The sequence below is a fragment of the Nilaparvata lugens genome, chromosome 9 (genome assembly GCF_014356525.2).
Source record: "Nilaparvata lugens isolate BPH chromosome 9, ASM1435652v1, whole genome shotgun sequence".
NCBI classification, from domain to species: Eukaryota; Metazoa; Arthropoda; class Insecta; order Hemiptera; family Delphacidae; genus Nilaparvata; species Nilaparvata lugens.
In genome coordinates this window covers 15,276,372-15,298,757 of record NC_052512.1, presented here as the reverse complement: position 1 = coordinate 15,298,757, position 22,386 = coordinate 15,276,372, and the positions used below count along the sequence as shown (strand labels likewise).

General features: G+C 36.1%; 1 protein-coding gene across 1 annotated transcript in view; it reads right to left on the bottom strand.

Annotated features, from left to right (window-relative positions):
• Positions 1 to 419: 419 nt before the first annotated feature.
• LOC111059830 (interferon-related developmental regulator 2) overlaps positions 420 to 22,386 on the bottom strand; it is a 42,319-nt gene continuing 20,352 nt past the window's right edge. Inside the window, exons 6-9 of the mRNA XM_039435541.1 lie at positions 22,101 to 22,341; positions 16,769 to 16,864; positions 6,030 to 6,152; positions 420 to 1,752 (exon numbers count right to left, since the gene is read on the bottom strand). Of these exons, the coding sequence (XP_039291475.1) occupies positions 1,672 to 1,752; positions 6,030 to 6,152; positions 16,769 to 16,864; positions 22,101 to 22,341 (541 nt within the window). The 3' untranslated portion in view covers positions 420 to 1,671. The remainder of the gene's footprint in view (positions 1,753 to 6,029; positions 6,153 to 16,768; positions 16,865 to 22,100; positions 22,342 to 22,386) is intronic.

The window sequence follows — 22,386 nt, the reverse complement described above, 5'->3', positions numbered from 1 at the left end:
ACAATTTCAAAGATGATATTCCACAGAAAATATTACAGAGAATGTGAAAAAGAAAGAATAAATCAGAGTACCGTTTACACAATAGATTACGGTATTAGAGAATATTTTTTAAGTTGACAGGGTAGGATATAAGTGGAAACTTGAAATACTTTTATAACTCTAGTCTTCCAAATCCTATAAACTCGGTAAAAAATTATAAATTGGAAGAGAATTCAAGATCCATTTAACCTTGAGATTAAATTGGTTCAAATTAACATTAACAAACTAAATTATACATCTTTTGATCATAATAAATTAGGAGTGAAAATTTCGTTGTATACTATGTTTTGAGAACAGTTCAAACTACTTATTGGGATACTTCAGAATTTATTGACATGCAAATAAATTAGGGATTATACTAACTAATCATTACAAGTTCATCAAATTTGTCATTTAATCAAAATATGAAAATAAATTTAATACATAACTAGATAAATAACAAATTTTCTAGTATTGTAATTTTTCAACTCAACAATTTCACAACAAACCTATAATGAGGTCCACGTTATAATGGCAGTGGAGAAAGATAGGAGAACAACATTGCCGATCCTCTGTCTTGTCAATGCCTTCTATGGAGGGTAACTGATACAGGTTTATTGATGTAATATCAACTGTTCTCTCTCGTTTAGAATAATCAAGCAAGAAATTATATTTTTCAATGATTTCATAATGAATTTTCATAATCAAAATTAAATATTTTGTTATTTAATTATTAATTCTACATTGTTGAAAGACTATCTGGCAACAGAGCAAAGCGAGAAAGAGATAGCGCTATCCGCTTTGTTGAATAATAGACAAGGGTAACAATATCATTTCTAATCAAACACTGCCATTAAAACGTGGACCTCACTATAGAACCTAATTCTAATTTCCTAGCAGACACAACAATAAATTATCCATTATGAGATTCACTTTGAGCTGTCACCATTTTTAGCATTGCTTTCATAGGAAGAATTGATGGAAATTACTGTGATAATAATTTACATTATTTATTCAAATGCTAATGAATGAATAATTATTAATAAACGAAAATTCAAATTAAATGCTGTAAATCACCCTGAAGACTTCTGCTACTGCAAATATTAATAACAGGGTAAACAGCTAGATGGAAATCCTGCTAATTCAAAAATTATTTGCCAGCCCGAGAATCGAACCTGGTACCTCCTAATTGCCGGTCAGGAATGCTTACCCTTACACCAAACTGACAATCTCTGGATAGCAGCGCTCATTTTATACGAAGCCATAGCGGCCAGCCAGTCTACAGAGATGGAAATTACTGAGAAATTGCATTTATTCAAATGCAAATGAATTAATAATTATTGAACGAAAAAAATATTTGTAGTAGCAGAAGTTTTCGGGGTGATTTACAGCATTTAATTTGGATTTTCGTTTAATTATTAATTATTCATAATTGAAGCATTGATTTGATTTAAACAGAATGCTAACAGTTCTAAGTGACTCTCATAGGATAATTAAAACAAAATCAAAAACATATTAAAATAAATAAATAGTATAATGTAATTACGAGTTGGATGATAACTCAAAGTAAAATTTACAGTATAATTAAAAATATTTTTTTTGTAGTTTTTTCGTGAATTTTAAGATGAAATTTTCCTATTTGAGGTGGATTAATTAAATGACAGCCGTACGTTTGTCCCGGTTTTTAGCTCTCGATATGCTACGCGCTTTGAAGTTGGCCGCATTCATCAGGTGCTGGAAACAGAAACAATTCAATTTATTCACCCATAAATAATTGACCGAGGGATTTGAGGTCTTAGGCTCAACTCACACTCACGCAACTCCAGTCTCTTTTCGACGCAGCATGTGTTTTCAAATGGTGACACTCAGACCAGTCTCCGCGACCTCACGATTGTGAGACTGAATCGAGCGTCGACCTCGACTTGAGTTGCATATAGTACCGTGCATTTTTAATGAAAGTGAGGTTATGTTTTAACATTTTAGATAAGACAATAATAAGATACGATAGATGTCTTTTATTTCCACTTTATGGCCGGTTACAGAGCTCGACCGACCGTCAGTGCGTACGTCAGTCGCGCTTGTCTTTTCCATAGATGTTCCATGTATCCGTACAGAGCAGAACTGACGGCACGCATGCGCACGGTCAGGACCATGCGTTTTGCACTGCGTACGAAGACCATCGGTCGAGCTCGTGCGCATCCGTTCCAACGGTCGACTGAAGACGCGCTATTGAAGCAAATAGAAGCTTTCAGAGCTGTACTGATCAGTAGCCCGATCGCAACATAACCAATGTGCTGACACCTCTGCCCGACAATCAGCTGATATTGAACTGAATAGCATAATGGATGAATTCAATTAATAGTGTCATATTTGAATACATAGTTTTTCTATACATTTCTTCAATTATTTATAATTTTTTTATTGGAAAAATAATATATTATTATCTAAATTTATTTGATCCGTAGCTTAAAGTGACTGCAAGTGGGCCTGTTCCCAATGGTGATACAAGCTCGAAATAACTCATCAAAATTTCTGATGGACATTCTGAGGTAGTTAAAAAATTAATCTTCTTCCCCAAGCAATTATGTATTTAATGGTACTAAATTTCCTTTGAAATGCTCTTTGGGCGACCATCGGGTGAACTTGATATCTACTTCTTTTGCTCCTCCGTTTAAGTTACTATGATAATAAGCTGCAATTAAACAACTTATAAACGCGTTCATTTTGTGAGTCAGATCAGTTCTTTCGTCAGGAGAGCTCTGATTGTGTAAAACTGATGTATGGATGCGTATGGTCAGGATGGTACATACGCACTGGCGGTCGGTTGAGCTCTGTAACCGGTCTATAACAATACAAAAATCTGGTGTGGCGCACTCACACAACTTTCCTTGCGGTTATGAAAACTGATCACCTGACGCTAGTGTTCACGCGCATCTCAAGTCTACTTATAAACAAAGATCTGAGCCAGCTGGTGACAGGACAATAATACTGAAAACATACGAGGTCTGCTATCTCTTCATAGTGAATAATCTCATAGAATCAACAGTTGCCAACAGTTTGCGAATCACATTTTATCGAATTTCGAGCTTATTTTCAATTTTAGGTGAAAATGTTACAAGACATTAATTGTAGAGATTTTCATGCTTAATCTTTTCCACTCGAAATTTTTTGTTTAAATATTGTATCTGAAGCCTGATAATGGGGAATCTGAAATCAAACTTCGCATAGATGGGGCGGATCTCCTAAAATTTTTACAGATATGGGACTTGAGGCAGTTGATAGAGCTTATCAATGACTATTTTAGGTATGAATTTAATCAAAATCGTTGAAGCCGTTTTTCAGAAAATCGCGAAAAGCCCTGTTTTTGACAACATTTTCTCCATTTTAGCCGCCATTTTGAATTGCATTTGATCGAAATTGTTCGTGTCGGATCCTTATAGTGTAAGAGCCTCAAGTTCCAAATTTCAAGTCATTCCGTTAATTGGGAGATGAGCTATCGTGTACACAGACGCACATACACTCATACACACACACACACACACACACACACACACACACACACACAACACACACACACACATACAGACCAATACCCAAAAACCACTTTTTTCGACTCAGGGGACTTGAAACATATAGGAATTTATAAATTGGGGTAACTTAATTTTTCTCGTAAAGCAATACTTTCCTTACCTATGGTAATAGGACAAGGAAAGTAGAAAGTGATGTGGGCGAAGTTGAGGCAATAAGAGCCCCCTCTTCCACTTGACCCACAAAAAAGAATTATACAAGACAATATATTCATAATAATTACCTATTATAAAACTTGTTACATGCGCAAAAGTGACGAATTGGATCTAATATTTTCAGTAATGTGAGGTTAGAAATGGAGTAGCATGGAACTGAAGTAGTGACAATGAGCAAGAGAGTCGTAAGGTCGAGAGACTGGAGTCGTACGATTTGAGTCGAGTTAGGGTGAGCTGAGACTAAGATTCAAGTCGACGGTTTTGCATTTCTCTAAATTATTATTCATATCAACCCACAGCTTGGACAGGCTGTAATAAATATAAATATACAGCAGAAGACTTTCGACATAACAGTAAACAAACCTCCGTCATGTTGTCATATCCTATATCCTATACTATTAAACGAGCAATTTCTGTTTAGATGTTTATATATCTGTATGTGACCGGATCTCGAAAACGGCTCTAATGATTCTCACGAAATTTGGAACAAAGTAGGTTTATGATATGAAGATTCGATTGCACTAGGTCTCAATCCTGGGATAACTCGCTGAAGGACATTAAAAGGATAAATACGTCCTTGGAAAAACAGCTGTAAATTTTGTCGTCTGTCGATACTGTAATGGAAGAGAGTGAACGAGTGCATGTGTGGGATCATCCAGCTGATCTCAAGAGAAGAAAAATTCAGCAAGAAAAACGTAGTTTCGTTCATTTCTCTTTTTTTTAGAAAACATGTTCACTTCAGAAAGTCCAAAATAGTAACTATATGCTGTTAGTATAGAATAGTACATAGTATCTTAACAAATATTGTAGCAAACGTAGTTGACCGAACGAAGTGAGGTCTAAGATTCAAGTCGACGGTTTGGCATTTCTCTTAATGTTTATATATTTATATGCTGCGCATTTACGGCAAAACGCGGTAATAGATTTTCATGAAATTTGACAGGTATGTTTCTTTTTTAATTGCGCGTCGACGTATATACAAGGTTTTTGGAAATTTTGCATTTCAAGGATAATATAAAAGAAAAAATGAGCCTCCTTCATACGCCAATATTAGAGTAAAAATCAGACTATAGAATTATTCATCATAAATCAGCTGACAAGTTATTACACAGATGTGTGGAGAAGCCAGTCCATTACTGTATTTGTATAAGGTCTATAGTTTTAATCAAAGACATTAAAGAGGTATGCATCTTCAAGCTGGGTTTACACCAAAGTTATTAACAAAATGGTTATAACTTAATCCTTATAGATTCTATTAGATTGAACGGAAGTTGACGAACACATATGTTCATCATGTGTATGATAAGTTATGTTCAATCTAATATAATCTAAAAGGATTGAGTTATTAACATTTTTTTAATAAATTTGGTCTAATCGCAGCTTTAAGGTCTTTGGTTTCAATATTTTGTTTTGTAGTCATGGTATTATTATGCGTGCCCATCAGTATCAATATTCTCATATTCGAAAAAAACTAATTTAATAGGTGAATAAAAATAAACAAATGAAATAAATAATGCTGGAAAAATTATATTTTTGACTCTAAAAAATTAATTTTCATAAGATAGAAAGATCATCACGGAACTGGATGAATTATATCATATGGAATACAAATTCAAACGTGAACTGAGTTTGTTAACATTTAAAACAGTTGACATCTGGTACTTGTGGATGAGAATACTGCGTGAGGTCTACTGTTCACAGAACTACTAGTATATCATTCTGAATCGAATTCATAATCTATCTATTTGTAATTAATGTGTTTGTTTTTTGAAGTGTGAATAAATTGTTATTTTGATGAGTGATAGTAGCTCAACCTAGATTTTGATTTGGACTGTAGTATAAATTTAAAAAGAGACAGTTTTGGGCATAAGCCTGTTGTGCCTCCTCATATAACTGTAAAAATAATTGTAAAACTGAGAAAATGAATAAATAAATAATAAACTATAAATTCAATCTTTCTTTACAAATTTTCTATGCTTTTACACTCCAGAGCGAAGCTCGGTCCTCCGATACTGTTACCTAAACGAAAGGTTAACTGGCCAGTATTGGGCAGTTAACTCTTTAACAACAATTTAGTCAAAAGTAGCTTTAAAGGCGTGTGGTGAAATCCGATTTTACAGTTAAGGGCTAATTGGAGTTTACGATAAGTTTAGTTCCTGGTGAAACCCGGCCTCGATTAAAATCTAATAAATCAATTCAACTGACTGGTTCCCAAGTCTAATTGCAATTATAAAATCTGCAAAATGAGTTATTAATATTGCTACTCACTCGTTCTAGTTTGGACTGTTTATGTGCCGACAGATTGAGAGGCGAGATTCTCTCACCCAGCTGCAGAATGTCTCTCAGCAGATCGTTTTCAACTAGATGAAGATTCATGCCAGAACCAAGGACCTAGAAAAACAATAAATATAATCCACATTAATCAATCAATATACAATATATTACACAATATACATGAAAAAAATCAAAATACAAAAAAAAATCACAATAAAAAAAATCTGGTGTGGTACACTCACACAACTTTCCTTGCCCTTATGAAAATTGACCACCTGACGCTAGTGTTCCCGCGCATCTCAAGTCTACTATTCAAAGATCTGAGCCAGCTGGTGACAGGACAATAACGCTGGATACACACGAGATCTGCTATCTCTTCATAGTGAATGATTTAATAGAATCAACAGTTGCCAACAGTTTGCAATTGAATAATCACATTTTCTCAAATTTCAAGCTTATTTTCAATGTTAGGTGAAATGTTACTGGACATTAATTGAAGAGATTTTCATGCTCAATCTTTTCCACTCGAAATTTCTCGTTTAAATTATATCTGAGACCTGATAATTGGAAATCGAAAATGAAACTTTCCATAGATGAGGCGGAGCTCCTGAATTTTTTACAGATATGGGACTTGATTCAAAATCGCAAAAACCCCTGTTTTTGACAACATTATCGCCATTTTAGCCGCCATTTTGAATTGCATTTGATCGAAATTGTTCGTGTCGGATCCTTATAGTGTAAGAGCCTCAAGTTCCAAATTTCAAGTCATTCCGTTGATTGGGAGATGAGATATCGTGTACACAGACCCACATACACTCATATATACACACACACACACACACACACATACAGACCAATACCCAAAAACCACTTTTTTGGACTCAGTCCACTGAGTATAGAAAACGTATAGAAATTTGGATATTGGGGTACCTTAATTTTTTTCGGAAAGCAATACTTTCCTTACCTATGGTAATAGGGCAAGGAAAGTAAAAATCTCGTGTGGTACACTCACACAACATTCCTTGCTCATTGAACTGTAAGGCTCAACTCACACTTACGCATCTCGACTCTAGTCGAGAGCATGTGTTTTCAAATGGTGACAGTCGTGGAGACTAGAATCGATTGGTCTAAGTGTCACCATTTGGAAACACATGCTCTCCACTAGAGTCGAGTCTCTTCTCGACCTGAGTCGCGTAACTGTGAGTGAGCCCAAACCTCATTCGTGTACGAGAGTAATTTAGGGGAATAACACAATGGCGATTGGCGGCTACATATTTTGAACTAAGGTCATACTATCGTATATATTGTTTTCAGAGTACATTTTTCCTTGTTTAAAATTAGATTATTCTTAAAAAGTCATCAAAACAGCTGTTCTACATATAAAATATCTCGACTGTCTTCTTTAGAAGACCTGCCCTACCTACCAGCCTCATGCACCAGAAGGAGGTTACAAAGTTCATTTCTCAAGGATGGGATGTACCCCCTGTTAGTTTCCCAGGAAGGAGACTCATGCCAGTTGATAGAGCTGATAACTAACTATACAGGGTATGAATTTGAAAAAAAAATCGGTCGTCATTTTTGAGAAAATCGTGATAGAATCTAACAAAATCCATTTATCTCAAGAATATTACGGAGCTCCTGCAATTTTCTCAGGAATGAGACTCATGTCAGTTGATGGGGCTTATAAATAGCTATCCAGGATATAAATTTGAAAAAAATTGTTAGAGCCGTTTTCGAGAAAACCGTGTTAAACATGGTTTTTTAGTCATTATCCGCCATTTTTTCCGCGACCTTGAATTGAAATTTATTGAATTTGGATCAAATGTCTGATCCTCATGTTATAAGGACCTTAAGTTTAGAATTTCAAGTCAATCGGTTAATTAGGAATGGAGTTATCGTGTTCACACACACACACACACACACACACACACACACACACACACACACACACACACACACACACACACACACACACACAGACCAACACCCAAAAATCATGTTTTTGGAATCAGGGGACCTTGAAACGTATAGAAAACTTGAAATTAGGGTACCTTAATTTTTTTGGAAAGCAATACTTTCCTTACCTATGGTGATAGGGCAAGGAAAGTAATAAATTTCTAATAAAATACAAAAAAAAGGCTTCATGGTGGGGTGTGCTGGAAAGAAAGAAAGGAGGAAAAATACCTAGCCAACAATGGTTTCCCATGTGATAGGCAGCTAGAGGGTATAAAAGTAAGGCATGAAGGGTGAAGAGGGGCGGAAGGTAGAGGAAGAGAGGGAAAAAGAGAGAAAAAATATGAGCAAGAATTTATTGTAAGCGACTCTACTTTCAACAAATATATCTACATGAAAGTAAACTCAATACAAGGCCGGTTGCACAAAAGCCGGTTAAATTTTAACTCTGATTAATTCCACGAGCACCAATCAGAGAAGCCATCTTTTCAAAACCCCCTTTTCGTGAAATTAATCACGATTAAAATTTAACCTGTTTTCGTGCTACTGGAACATAATCTTATTGATGACTAGCAGGTAACCCGTGCTCCGCAAGGGTCTATTTTAAAACTTGACAAACTGAAAGCTTTACGTAATGAAATCTTGAGAATTGAAAATAGGCATATAAACATCATTGGTTAATTAAGAATCTATTAATGAAAAATTTTAAGTTAATCAGTTGAATAGTTCAGACAAGATGATGCGTCAATAGTTATTTGTGCAACTAGTGCGCAAAGTGACAGTTTGCTGCACCGAAAGAAAAGTTTACGCCGGAGCCGTAGGCGAGGGCGGAATGGCTTCTTGAGTGCAGCAGAGGAACTTTGCGCACGTATTTCACATTTAATTTTTCCTACAGTTACCATTGAATATGAGAAGTGGTTGATTGAATGATTATGGGTAAAATGGTGGCTGAAATCCATCAAATGTTTGTGTGTGTGTGTGTGTGTGTGTGTGTGTGTGTGTGTGTGGTGTGTGTGTGTGTGTGTGTGTGTGTGTGTGTGATGCTGTTATTAATAGCAACTTTAATTCATTTAAAAATTAATAATCCAATTGAAGTTGAAAATTCTCAGCCAAAGTTCTCATTTTTATTCATTAAAGAATCAGAAAAAATACATATGGAACAAAAACTTCACATTCAAAATACACGCCAACAGCTTGTTGGCTGAACCGAGATGCAAGATGGCTGAACACAACAAGATGGCTGAGCCGACAAGCGCGCGACCTAGCGGGAAGAATCGTACCTAAGTTTGTTTCATCCAGCTAAAAATTATTACTGAAACACGATTCAGAAATTTAAACTTTTGCTCAAATTAACGAGAAAAATGCTCAAAGTAAACTGAAAAATATTTATAAAAATAACATAGACAACAGAGAATATTTATTGTAGTATTGTTGTTTTTTATTTTTTTTTATTTATATGAATATCGAACGGTAATCATTTAACCTCAAAATTCGAATTTTATAATGTATATTATTTGCTACTTTTCTCATTTCTTGGAGTTAAAATAATAATTATCAATAGAAAAGAACTATTATTTATTATTTGATGATGAGAATTCGTAAATGATGATTGGTGGATTCACGGAGGATCGGCAGCCTTAATTGTGGGCTGATTAGTTTGCGCTTTCCTCCCCTTCCCCTCTCCCAAAGAGGCAAGATAACCTCTCTCCCTCACCCCTCCTTCATCCTCCCTGTTTATCTTTCTAACCAGCACTTCAAGAAGCGTTGTCGAGAAGTCAACATCTTTTTCGTTCTGTGTCTCCCGTTCCGTGACGCAATTACCTCGTTTCGTTTCGTGATATATGTGCAATATCATATAGGCCTACGCATAAAGACAGGATATCGTCAGCAGTAACTTCTACACACGAGATACAGTCCACTTCCTCGCCAGTTCCAAGGTTAGTGCAAATTAAAGACTTACTTTTGGGGTTGTCGACGTTTTCGTGAATAATATCTTAACTGTACCCCAATCCATAGGTTTGGGGACAGGACGGGATTACCACATGGTCCACCAGGCCTGGGATATGTTCTATTTCCAAGAGATTTATTTTTCAATTTAAACTTCAATTCGTTAATAGTAGAGTTACTTGTTGATACATGCACTGATATCCATGTTAAATCCAGTTACAAAGTTCCTTTCCAAATCTCCTTGTTTATCTAATCAGTTACTTAGTTACAATGGCAAGCCCACAAGCCTTGCTTACTATTCGAGTGAAGAAGAAAGAAACTTTGTTTACCCGTGTTCAACAAGCCTATGACTTGTTAAAGGACATCAATGATCCTAAATTCAATCTCAATTTTTGATAAGAAGCATATCTATTGAAAATACTGTGAAAGAATATTCTGCACTCTTAGATGAAATCAATGAATTATCTATTCAAGTTGAACCTACTAAAGAACCTGAATATCAATCACTTACCGTTATTGATAATTTATCCTGTGCAATAATAAATGCTCGTGATAAATTGAATCAAATGAAAAATGAGAAGCCGAAGGAGAAAAGTGAACCTTCACCTTCAACCTCTCATTCTCCCCGTTTGAACATGATATCACCTCCAACTGAAATAAAACCGTTTGATGGCTCTGATATTTCAGACTGGCCTAGATTCAAAAATATCTTTTCATCATTGATTGTGGATGATAAATATTATTCTCCTGTTCATAAATCCCATATTTTGCATAATTTGTTGAAAGGCGAAGCAGCCAGAGTAGTAAAATCTTTTCAGATAAGTAGTGATTTTGATTTGGCATGGAAAACTCTATGCAAGCGTTATGAAAGTGATAGGGTGCTAGCTAACTACTACGTAAATGAGATTTTGAAAACTAGTTCAATCCCATTTAAACCTTTGTTACAATCACTTCAAGATTTTCTTGTTAAAGTAGGTGATAGTATTACCACTCTGAAATCGTTGAAAGTTCCTGATTTGGCTGATTATATCTTGTACTCATTAGCTATTCGTCAATTAGACAAAATATCACGTGAATCGTTTGAGCTCGAGGTAGCTGATAAGAGCTTTCCTTCTTGTCAACAGTTGATTGATTTCGTGAATAAGAGAGTTAGATCTTATCAATTATCTGCATCTGATGTGCCGTCTGTTAATGAACAAAAATCTATCGAAAAGCCGAAAAATAAGTCTTTTCAGAAAAAGGTTGTCTTATCTACTCAGGCTGATAACAGCGTTCGAAATAAAAGCAGCTCAGTTACTTCTGAATTAAATGATAGTGCTGAAACAAAATGCTCATTTTGCAACTCAATGAATCATTCGTTATTCAAATGTCCTGCTTTCTTGAAAAGAGATCCAAAAGCTAGGAATGAATTTATTAAATCATTGAGAGTCTGTTTCAATTGTTTCTCCAAATTTCACGCTGTAAACCAATGCAAGTCTAAATCGTTGTGTTATTGTGGTCGTATGCATAATAAATTACTTCATTATCCTCGTAGTAGTGATAATAGCCGTTCGAATTCTCCTGTTCGTTATCAGAAGTCTACTGATAACATCTCTAAAGTTGCTTTGAAATCGAAACCCGTTGATTCGATCACTCAAACTGACAGCACTATGAATGTTGTTGAGAATTCAAATTCTTCTAAGCATTGTGGTATCACTGATAATGTTATTGATAAGTCATCAATTGTTAGTTTAATTCCTAAAACGAGTGTTGTTCTAGGTACTGCTCAAGCAGTTATTAAAAATTCATCCGGTTCGTTTATTGGTGTTCGTTTAATGATTGATTCTGGTAGTACTGCTAATTTCATCACAAAAGATCTTGTTATGAAACTTGGTTTATCTGTTCATGATTGTCATCAAAATTTCTCTGGTTTGAATTCCTCGAGTGTAGGGAATTCTTCTGGTGTTGTGAAATGTTTGTTGAAACCTAAGGGCTCAAATCACCCTCGTCTAGAAGCTGAGGCTTACGTGATTGATAAAATAGTTGGTTCATTGCCCCCTATTTATCTCAGTTCGAAAGTGCAAAATGAGTTGAAAAAATTCAACCTTGCTGATCCTGTGTTCTATGAACAACGTTCCGTTGATCTTCTATTGGGATGTCAGTTATTCAACAAAATATTACGTCATCATAGTCAAGTCTCATCTTGTGAAGAGTGTTCCTTTTGCGTGATTCCTACCGTGTTTGGTGACATTATTTTGGGTGAATTTCCAAATCATTCCGGTCTTCTTAATCAGCCATTGACTGCATTAATGACGTGTCCCACCTCTGAGAACTCGTTGAATAATTTGGTTCATAAGTTTTGGGAAAGTGAAGAAATTCCTAATCATAAATTTCCTAGTCCCGATGATGAGTTTTGTGAGAAACATTTTGCTGAAACTCACACGCGTGATACTGAAGGAAGATATGTTGTTCGTCTCCCTTTCAAAGTTGACACTAATCAACTCAAGTTTCATGAATCTCATGATGTTGCTTTAAATCGTTTTCTGTCGTTGGAGCGTCGTATGCTGCGTGATGCTCGTTTGAAATCTGATTGCGTATCATTTATGGAAGAGTATCTTCTTTTGGATCATATGGAAGTTGCTAAAAAACCAGGTAAATATTTTATTCCTTATTTTTGTGTATTCAATCCGTCATCACCTACAACAAAGGTTCGTGTTGTATTTGATGGGTCTGCTAAAAAGAGTCACATTTCGTTGAATCAAGTTCTTCATTCAGGTCCAAAATTGTTAAATGACATATGTGATGTGTTAACTAGATTCAGACTTCACTCATTCGTATTCACGTGTGATGTTACGAAAATGTATCGTGCTATCCTCGTTGATGAAGAAGATCGTTCTTTCCTTCACATATTGTTTCGTAAAGATCCTTCCGATGATATTGTCGTTTATGAGCTTAAAACAATCACATATGGTTTGAAACCGTCTGGTTTTCTTGCTCAACGTGCTCTCATTCAACTGGCGAAAGATGAAGGAGATAAATTTCCGTTGGCAGCAGCAGCTATTCGTGATGATATATATCACGACGATTTTCTCACAGGTGCAAATTCGTTGGAAGAAATCTGTGAAATAAAATCACAACTTTGTAATCTTCTAAACTGTGCTCATATCAAGTTGAATAAATGGAGCAGTAATTCTCCTGAGTTCTTGGATTTGATTCGTTCTGAAAACACTCAAGTACCACTTCATATCAGTGATGAGCCTAATTCAAATGTGAAAGTCCTTGGCATAATGTGGAACCCAACTACTGATTGTTTTCATATTAAAGTCTCCGTTCCAGAGTTTCAAAAGAAAAACTCTAAGCGCACTGTTCTGTCCGTTATCGCGCGTCTGTATGACCCTCTCGGTTTTATAGCTCCAGTAATATTCAAAATGAAATGTTTTTTACAAGAGCTGTGGAAGTTGGACATCGATTGGGATACGCCGATTCCTGTTGACTATAACGAATGCTGGAACGAGCTGATGAGAGAGCTTCCTGCTCTAAGTTCAATTTAGATTCCTCGATGCGTTTATGGCGATGCTTCTTCTTGTCAAATACTTGGGTTTTCCGACGCATCGCAGAAAGGAATCTGTGCTTGTATCTTCTTGAGAGTTGTGTTCTCAGAATCTACTGTGAAATGCTTCCTGTTGAAAGCTAAAACTAAAGTTGCGTCGTTGAAAACTCTGTCTATTCCTCGATTAGAGCTTCAAGCTGCGTTGTTGCTTTCGAGATTGTATGTGACAGTCCTTCCTTCACTGGAAAAAATCAATCTTCAATCTACGTTTCTGTTCAGTGATTCAACTATTGTTTTATCTTGGTTGCATATACCTCCTTACAAGTTGCAAACGTTTGTTGCAAATCGTGTTGTGAGAATATTAGAGTTGACTAATATTTCAGATTGGAATCACATTGGTACTGATTTCAACATTGCCGACGTTGGATCAAGAGGCCTTTCTCCCCAAAACTTGTGCAATTCGCAAGATTGGTTCAATGCTCCAACGTGGTGTTCTAATTCGTTGTCATGTTGGCCGTTGTCATCTATGACTTACCCTGCTACTGAAATTCTGCCTGATGTGAAACAAAATAAAGGTGTTGTTTTGAATATCACTGAAGAGACTGCTGTTATTCAGATAACACGTTTCTCCTCATACATGAGATTGTTACGTTCCTGTGCTTATGTTTTACGTTTCGTGAATAACAGTAAAGCATCAATTAGTGGTGTTTGTCGTAAATCAGGCGCACTTAGTGTTCAAGAGTTGAAATGTGCACAAATTTATTGTGTTAAAATTGTTCAAAAGTGTCATTTCAATCATGAACTCGACCTATTGAAAGAGGGGACACCTTGTGATAAGAGTTTCCAAAAATTGTCTGTATTCTTGGATTGTGATGGTGTGATTCGTGTTGGTGGTAGATTGGTAAATAGTGCTTTAGGATATGAAGCCAAGCATCCTTGTTTGATACATAAAGATAGTCATTTTACTAAACTCCTCATTGAGTATTAACATATTTCTCATCTTCATGCTGGACCAAGAATGGTGCATGCTCTTATTCAGCGTTATTTTTGGATTGTTGGAGCACACAGTGTTATCAGAAATGTGATTTTCAATTGTACTCGTTGCCGTTTATTCAATGCAACTCCTGTTGCTCCCGTCATGGGTGATCTTCCCAGCTCTCGTGTTGTTCCCAGTGCTCCCTTTCTGAAGGCTGCGGTCGATCTAGCTGGTCCTTTCACTGTCAAAGAGAGTATTCGGCCCAAAGCTCGTACGTACAAGGCATACTTTGCACTGTTTATCTGTCTGGCAACAAAAGCTTGTCACATTGAGGTGCTTACAAGTCTTTCATCCGAAGAGTTTATTAACACTCTCCATCGTTTTGTTTCTAGGCGTGGATTGCCTAAAGAAATATTCTGTTATCAAGGGACGAATTTCAAAGGTGCTGCGCGACAATTGAAGGAAATTGTTGAATTTCTCAGATCATCAGAAAATCAATCCAACGTCTGTGATGCGATGTCATCTAAAAGCATCCAATTTCGTTTTAATATTCCACATGCTCCTTTCATGAATGGAATCTGTGAGTCTAATATTAAAAATTCCATTTGTTTCGTGAAGTGGGAAATTCGGTCCTAACTATTGTTGAGCTTTCCACTCTGTTGGTGAAAATTGAGGCGATACTCAATTCGAGACCGTTGTATGCGCTCTCTTCATCTCCTGATGACTACGAGGCGCTGACTCCCGGACATTTCCTTGTTCATCGCCCTCTGTTGGCGGTTCCTGAAACTGACGTGAGTGATGTCAACGAGTACAGACTGTCTCGTTGGGAAAAGGTTAATCGCTTCACTCAGAGATTGTGGAAGAGGTGGGAGAGTGAATACCTCCACACTCTTCAACAGAAGAATAAGTGGTTTGAGAGTGACACAAACCTTCAGGTAGGGCAGTTAGTATGGATTAAAGAGGACAATTCATCACCCTTATCATACCCGTTAGGTAGAGTCACCCAAATCATAAGTGATGCTAAGGGTGTTGTGCGCTCAGCTCACGTGAAAACTAACTCTGGTGAGTATGTTAGGCCAGTTAGGAAACTTGCCCCCATACTTCCCTATTAGTTCAACCCACACCCCAAGTTTTCCGTTTTCCTTTCCTATTCCTTTTTCCCTTCGTTTTTCCTTTCCTACCGTTCAGTGCTTGTTGTTCTGTTTTTCTTTTACTTTTAAATTTTAGTTTTTTTTTTTTTGAGTTTATGTTCTTGGAAATGGGGCATTCCAAGGCGGGCGGAGATGGTGGATTCACGGAGGATCGGCAGCCTTGATTGTGGGCTGATTAGTTTGCGCTTTCCTCCCCTTCCCCCTCTCCCAAAGAGGCAAGATAACCTCTCTCCCTCACCCCTCCTTCATCCTCCCTGTTTATCTTTCTAACCAGCACTTCAAGAAGCGTTGTCAAGAAGTCAACATCTTTTTCGTTCCGTGTCTCCCGTTCCGTGGCGTTCGAGTTGAACGCAATTACCTCGTTTCGTTTCGTGATGTATGTGCAATATCATATAGGCCTACGCATAAAGACAGGATATCGTCAGCAGTAACTTCTACACACGAGATACAGTCCACTTCCTCGCCAGTTCCAAGGTTAGTGCAAATTAAAGACTTACTTTTGGGGTTGTCGACGTTTTCGTGAATTAAATCTTAACTGTACCCCAATCCATAGGTTTGGGGACAGGACGGGATTACCAATGATTATTTAATTATGATTTAGATGAAAATTATTCTTGTTTTGGATCTCTAGATTGGGATTTTATCATAAATGTAGGGTAGCCATTGAAATGATCCTTATCTAAATCTAACCACAGTCATTTTCACCAACTTAATTTTTGTTTTCGTGCACTAATCCTCCATATAACCCACCAACTATTTTGTGTTGCCATGTTGCAAATGTGGAGTGCAGAAAATTTTTTTCCCGCACTAGAGCGGAAAAGTGAATCTTTGCGTTCTGTAATCAGTGCAGGAATCGTCACTTTTCAAGGTAACTGTAGGAAAACATAATTTTCCTATGCCGTACGTGTATGAGCCAGTTCTTTCCTTTATTATAGAATAGACTAGCAAGTAATCCGTGTTCCGCAAGGGTCTATTTGACCGAATGGAATCTTGAAGAATTGAAAGAGGGCTAGAACCATCCTTGGTTAATTAAGCATCTATATGCAAAATTTCAAGTTAATGAGTTGAGCAGTTCAGACGTGATGATGCGTCAAACATAGTTTCCCAATCCCGTACGTGAATAAGCCAGTTCTTTCCTTTATTATACTATAGTATAGATTGATAGATCTGCAATTACCTGACAGAGAACATCGTACTGTTTCTTACGACTCCACGTATCCAATGTTAGCATCTCCTTGCCGAATTTTATCTGAATATTGGGAGGTTCATCTTCCTAGTCAACAAAAAACAACATTGAGTTAGATATAATAATACTAACAATGAATCTTTATTCAATGACAAGTACTTTACAGAATAACAATAATCAAATATTTAATTCAACAAAAAAGCGTAGTGTACAGTCAATGAATACAATTTTGGCATCCCGACACATATGCATACATAGTGGCGGCCACATTTTCTTAGATCAGCAAATAATCAAACAATTGTATTAATACGTTGTAAATAATTGTAGCTTATATGCTTTTTGTAATCATGTCTATTAATTTATTTATTTACAATGCAAATGACACGAATATAATAACATTGGAAGATGAAATAATAAGGTAGTCCTTGTGCTATTTTTCTTCCAAATTTATAAGTGACAAAGTCCAAGATGAGGTTAGAATTTCACGTGTACAATTTTTATAAAATTTTAGTTCAAAATAAACATTAAAACTATAAATTTTAAATTTAGATGGCTTGAATTAATGAATTAGAAATATTCCACTCAATTGTCACTTGTAACGAATAATATTGAGTTATTTAAGAAAATTTGGAACCATTCAAGAAACACAAACTTGTAAACACTAAAGCTCAGCTGACATTATATATTTTGAATAAACTCCTCTGGTCGTGTTGTACCCTCGTCCAGAGAAATTATTATTATTATCAATGAAGCAGACATAGTGGGTGAGATTAAAAGCAGAAGGTTACGGTGGACGGGACACATTCTGAGGAAAGGAGAAAGCACTCTGACAAACAGTGTACTGGGGAATAATCCTATATAATAGGAAGGAGACCAGCTGGAAGGCCAAAAACTAGATGGTGGGACCAGGTCCGGAAAGATATGAGCATATCTCATAATTGGAAACGATATTTGATTATTTATTCATTCATTTATTTGTGGATATAATGAATCATATGAAATGAACGGAAAAGAACAACAGACATGGCCCAAACTATTCTATTTACAAATTTTGATAATGTCCGAAAAATAGGTTACTTTTTAAATGTTGAAAGTTTCAACTTATTTGTTTTCGAAATGAAATGTTACAGTCCCTGCTGTTAATGTAACTAAATTCTACAGCCATGACATTTGACCTGAACAAATTCAAATATCTAGCAGCCCAAACACAAATCGAAATTTGTTCCGTGAATTTAGTACCTTAACTTTGATCTTCTTCTTTTTCATACCCTTTTGCCGTTAAGCGTCGGGTTCCTTCAACCATTCTCTAAACTTTATACGATCCTGTGCCATTCTCTTTACTTCATTCATTGTCTTTCCTCTTCCAGCAGCTATACTCTCTACATACTGATTCCATTGCAGTGGTGGTCGTCCCCTGCCTCGTTTTCCTTCCGGTCTTGCCTCCATAACCAGCCTTGCCTTTCGTTCATCACTCATCCGCGCTACATGGCCATTATCATCCTAGGGTTTTTCATTGAACAGTGGTAATCAGTGCCTCCTGTTTTAATGTTTCTCTGATCCCACTATTTCTCACTCTGTCTCTTTTGGTTTTTCCAAACACCCTTCTTAGGTATCTCATTTCTGAGGAGTTAATTCTACTCTTGTGCTTTTCTATCATTGTGAGGCATTCTGTTCCATAGAGTAGAACTGGCTAAGATATTGACTCGTATATCCTTATTTTAGTTCCCTGGCTTATTTCTCGTTTATCCCGGATGGTTCTGCTAAGGTGGTAATACACTTGGTCGGCTTTCCTTACTTTGTTGTTTATCTCTTCATCAACTTTTCCATCTGCAGAGATTAATGTTCCAAGATATTCATAGTTGTTCACTCTTTCCAATGGGTCATATAACTTTAAATATTGATTTTGTACTTTGATTTCAAATTCGATTCTTAACTTTTAAATACTAGCGATACGCACCAAAAACATGTTTTAATATGTTCTCTTGATAAACACCATCCTATGTTATATCCAGCTCCACATTCTTCTGATTCTTTGATACTATCATCACTTTACTCTTCTCAATGTTGACAACCATTCCCTTATCTTTTATCGCACTACACCATTCTGTTACAGCATTTTGTAGATCTCTTTGAGTGTTAGCTATTAGCAAGATATTGTCTGCATATATCAGTGCTTGAACGTATACTGGGCGGAGGATGCGGTCTCCAATCTTGCTTCGAGTCGTTCTTCTCTTGCATGATCATGGTCTAACTTTGATCATGGATAGAAAAATATTCGATAGAAGACCTTCGACTATAGTGAGGCCACGTTAGGCAGTGAAGAAAGATAGAACAAAGTTGCCTCTGTCTTGTCAATGCCTTCTATAGACGGTAGCTGATACAGTTTTATTGATGTAATATTAAATGTTCATTCTCGTTTAAAATAATCAATTATATTTTTATCAAGCAAGAAATTATATTTTTCAGTGATTTCATAATATAGATTAGGTAAATATTTTGTTAATTATATTTCTACATTGTTAAAAGACGATCTGGCAACAGAGCAAAGCGAGAAAGTGATAGCGCTATCCGTTTTGTTAAATGATAGACGAGGATAGTAATACAATATTGCTAATCAAACACTGCCATTACAACGTGGACCTCACTATAGACAACACACTTTACCAACTATTCTCAAATGTAGTGAAAACAGCTGTTACTCGACCAAGTAAGTAGAGTAGAGTTAGTTAGCTCGGTAGAGTTAGTATGCCAGTTACTCGACCACTAACTCTACTAGTGAAAACCAGGCTTTAGCAAAATCCCAAGCTCGGAAACCGGCTCTTAGTGATTTTTTTCATTATACTAGTAGTTTTGTGAACAGTAGACCACACGCAGTTTTCTCATCCAAAAGTATCTGATGTCACCTGTTCTAGATGATTCAGTTGAATCGCAATTCACAGTTGAATCATAATTTACTCTTAAAAACTGTTATTTGTTTTCTCCAAGATCAAAAACTCACTTATGTTAATAAACTCAGTTCACTTTTGAATTTGTATCCCATATGATGATTTATCCAGTTTCGTGATAATCTTTCCATCTGATATAGTTATTTGTGTAACTAGTGCGCAAAGTGACAGTTTGCTGCACCGAAAGAAACGTTTACGCCCGGGCCGGAGGCGAGGGCGGAAGGGCTTCTTGAGGAACTTTGCGCACGTATTTCACATTTAATTTTTCCTACAGTTACCATTGAATATGGGAAGTTGTTGATTGAATGATTATGGGTAAAATGATGGCTGAAATCCATCAAATGTTTGTGTGTGTGTGATGCTGTTATTAATAGCAACTTTAATTCATTTAAAAACTAATAATCCAATCGAAGTTGAAAATTCTCAGCCAAAGTTCTCATTTTTATTCATTCAAGAATCAGAAAAAATACAGATGGAACAAAAACTTCACAATCAAAATACACGCCAACAGCTTGTTGGCTGAACCGAAATGCAAGATGGTTGAACACAACAAGATGGCTGAACCGACAAGCGCGCGACCTAGCGGGAAGAATCGTACCTAAGTTTGTTTCATCCAGCTAAAAATTATTACTGAAACACGATTCAGAAATTTAAACTTTTGCTCAAATTAACGAGAAAAATGCTCAAAGTAAACTGAAAAATATTTATAAAAATAACATAGACAACAGAGAATATTTATTGTAGTATTGTTATGTTTTTTATTATTTTTATTTATATGAATATCGAACGGTAATCATTTAACCTCAAAATTCGAATTTTATAATGTATATTTGCTACTTTTCTTATTTCTTGGAGTTGAAATAATAATTATCAATAGAAAAGAACTATTATTTATTATTCTAATGATGAGAATTCGTAAATGATGATTATTTAATTATGATTTAGATGAAAATTATTCTTGTTTTGGATTTCTAGATTGGGATTTTATCATAAATGTAGGGTAGTCATTGAAATGATTCTTATCTAAATCTAACCATAGTCATTTTTACCAACTTAATTTTTGTTTTCGTGCACTAATCCTCCATATAACCCACCAACTATTTTGTGTTGCCATGTTGCAAATCTGGAGTGTAGAAAAAATTTTTCCCGCACTAGAGCGGAAAAGTGAATCTTTGCGTTCTGTAATCAGTGCAGGAATCGTCACTTTTCAAGGTAACTGTAGGAAAAAAATATTTCTCAACTGTTTGAAAATTATTTTTTTTTCAATCAAGAATATTATGATTTCTTTGGCATTATTCGGTTCATTTAATAATTTTTTATTTTATTTTCAATCACCTATTAATTTTTTTTTCAAATGTGAGAATATTGGTACTGATGGGCACGCATCAGTAAAAATACTGAAACCCTACCTTATAGAAATAGACACGGCCAGACATCTATGTAATTCATGCAATGAATAATCCACTTGTCAGCTGATTGATTATGAATATAATCCTATTATAGTCTGATTGGTCCTATCTTCAAGGTAGATGATATATAAATATAGTGATATCGAACTATATTTCCTTTTCTTTTCATATTATCCTTGAAATGCAAAATTCCAAAGAACCTTGTGTATTCATTGAAGCGCAGTTGAAAAAGGAATATTTCTGCCAAATCTCATCGAATTCTATCAACGCGTTCGGCCGTAATCGCGTTACATACAGGCAGACAAAAGCAAATTGAGTTGAAACATGAACCTCACTACGTTCGGTCAATTATGTATTGTTTTTGTATACTTGTAGTTCTGTGAACAGTAGACCTCGCGCTCAATTAAGTTACATTGACCTGTTGTTATGTTTTCTCAAAAATTAATTAATAATTTATCAATTTAAAACGTCTAGAAAAAATCCTAAATAAACATAGAGCTTTCTGTCCTATCGTACCGTGACGTGTCGTCACGGAATGTGAGTGTGAGCGCTGTTATCAGGTCTGGCTGCAACTGTCTACAACAACGTTGATGGAAAAATACATTTTCAAGATGTTCGATGTTTTTGAACGGGTAGTATTATAGTCCACTGGACAGCTGATTTATGATGAATAATTCTAAAGTCTGATTTTTACGGTAATATTGGCGTTCAAAGGAGACTAATTTTCCTTTTGTATTATCCTTAAAATGCAAAATTTCAAAAAACCGTATGTATACGTCAACGCGAAATTCAAAAAGGGACATACCTGTCGAATTTCATGATGATCTATTGCTGCGTTTTGCTGTAAATGTGGAACATAAAAACACAAATATAGACATATAAACAAAAAAAGAAATTCAAAACCGTCGAATTGAATCTTAGACGTCACGTCCATTATTGTGAAGCAATAAATAATTGATTTGAACCAACCTCGACGTATCGCAGTATGTCACGGAACGAGGACCGCTGCGTCTTGCGATCCTTTTTGGCGCGATACTTGTGCGAATCGGTGGCCAGGTCGCGCAGCTGGTCGACCAACTGGTCGTCCAAGTCGTCGCAACTGTTGGACGTGTCGCGTTCCTGTTCGACGAGCAACACGATCGCCTCGCCCGCCGCCATTCGCACCTCCAGGTGCGGCGACTGCAGCAGAGTTGCCAGTTGGGCCAACGATCTGTCACACATAACAATTACAATTCAAATTCATTTCATCAACTTG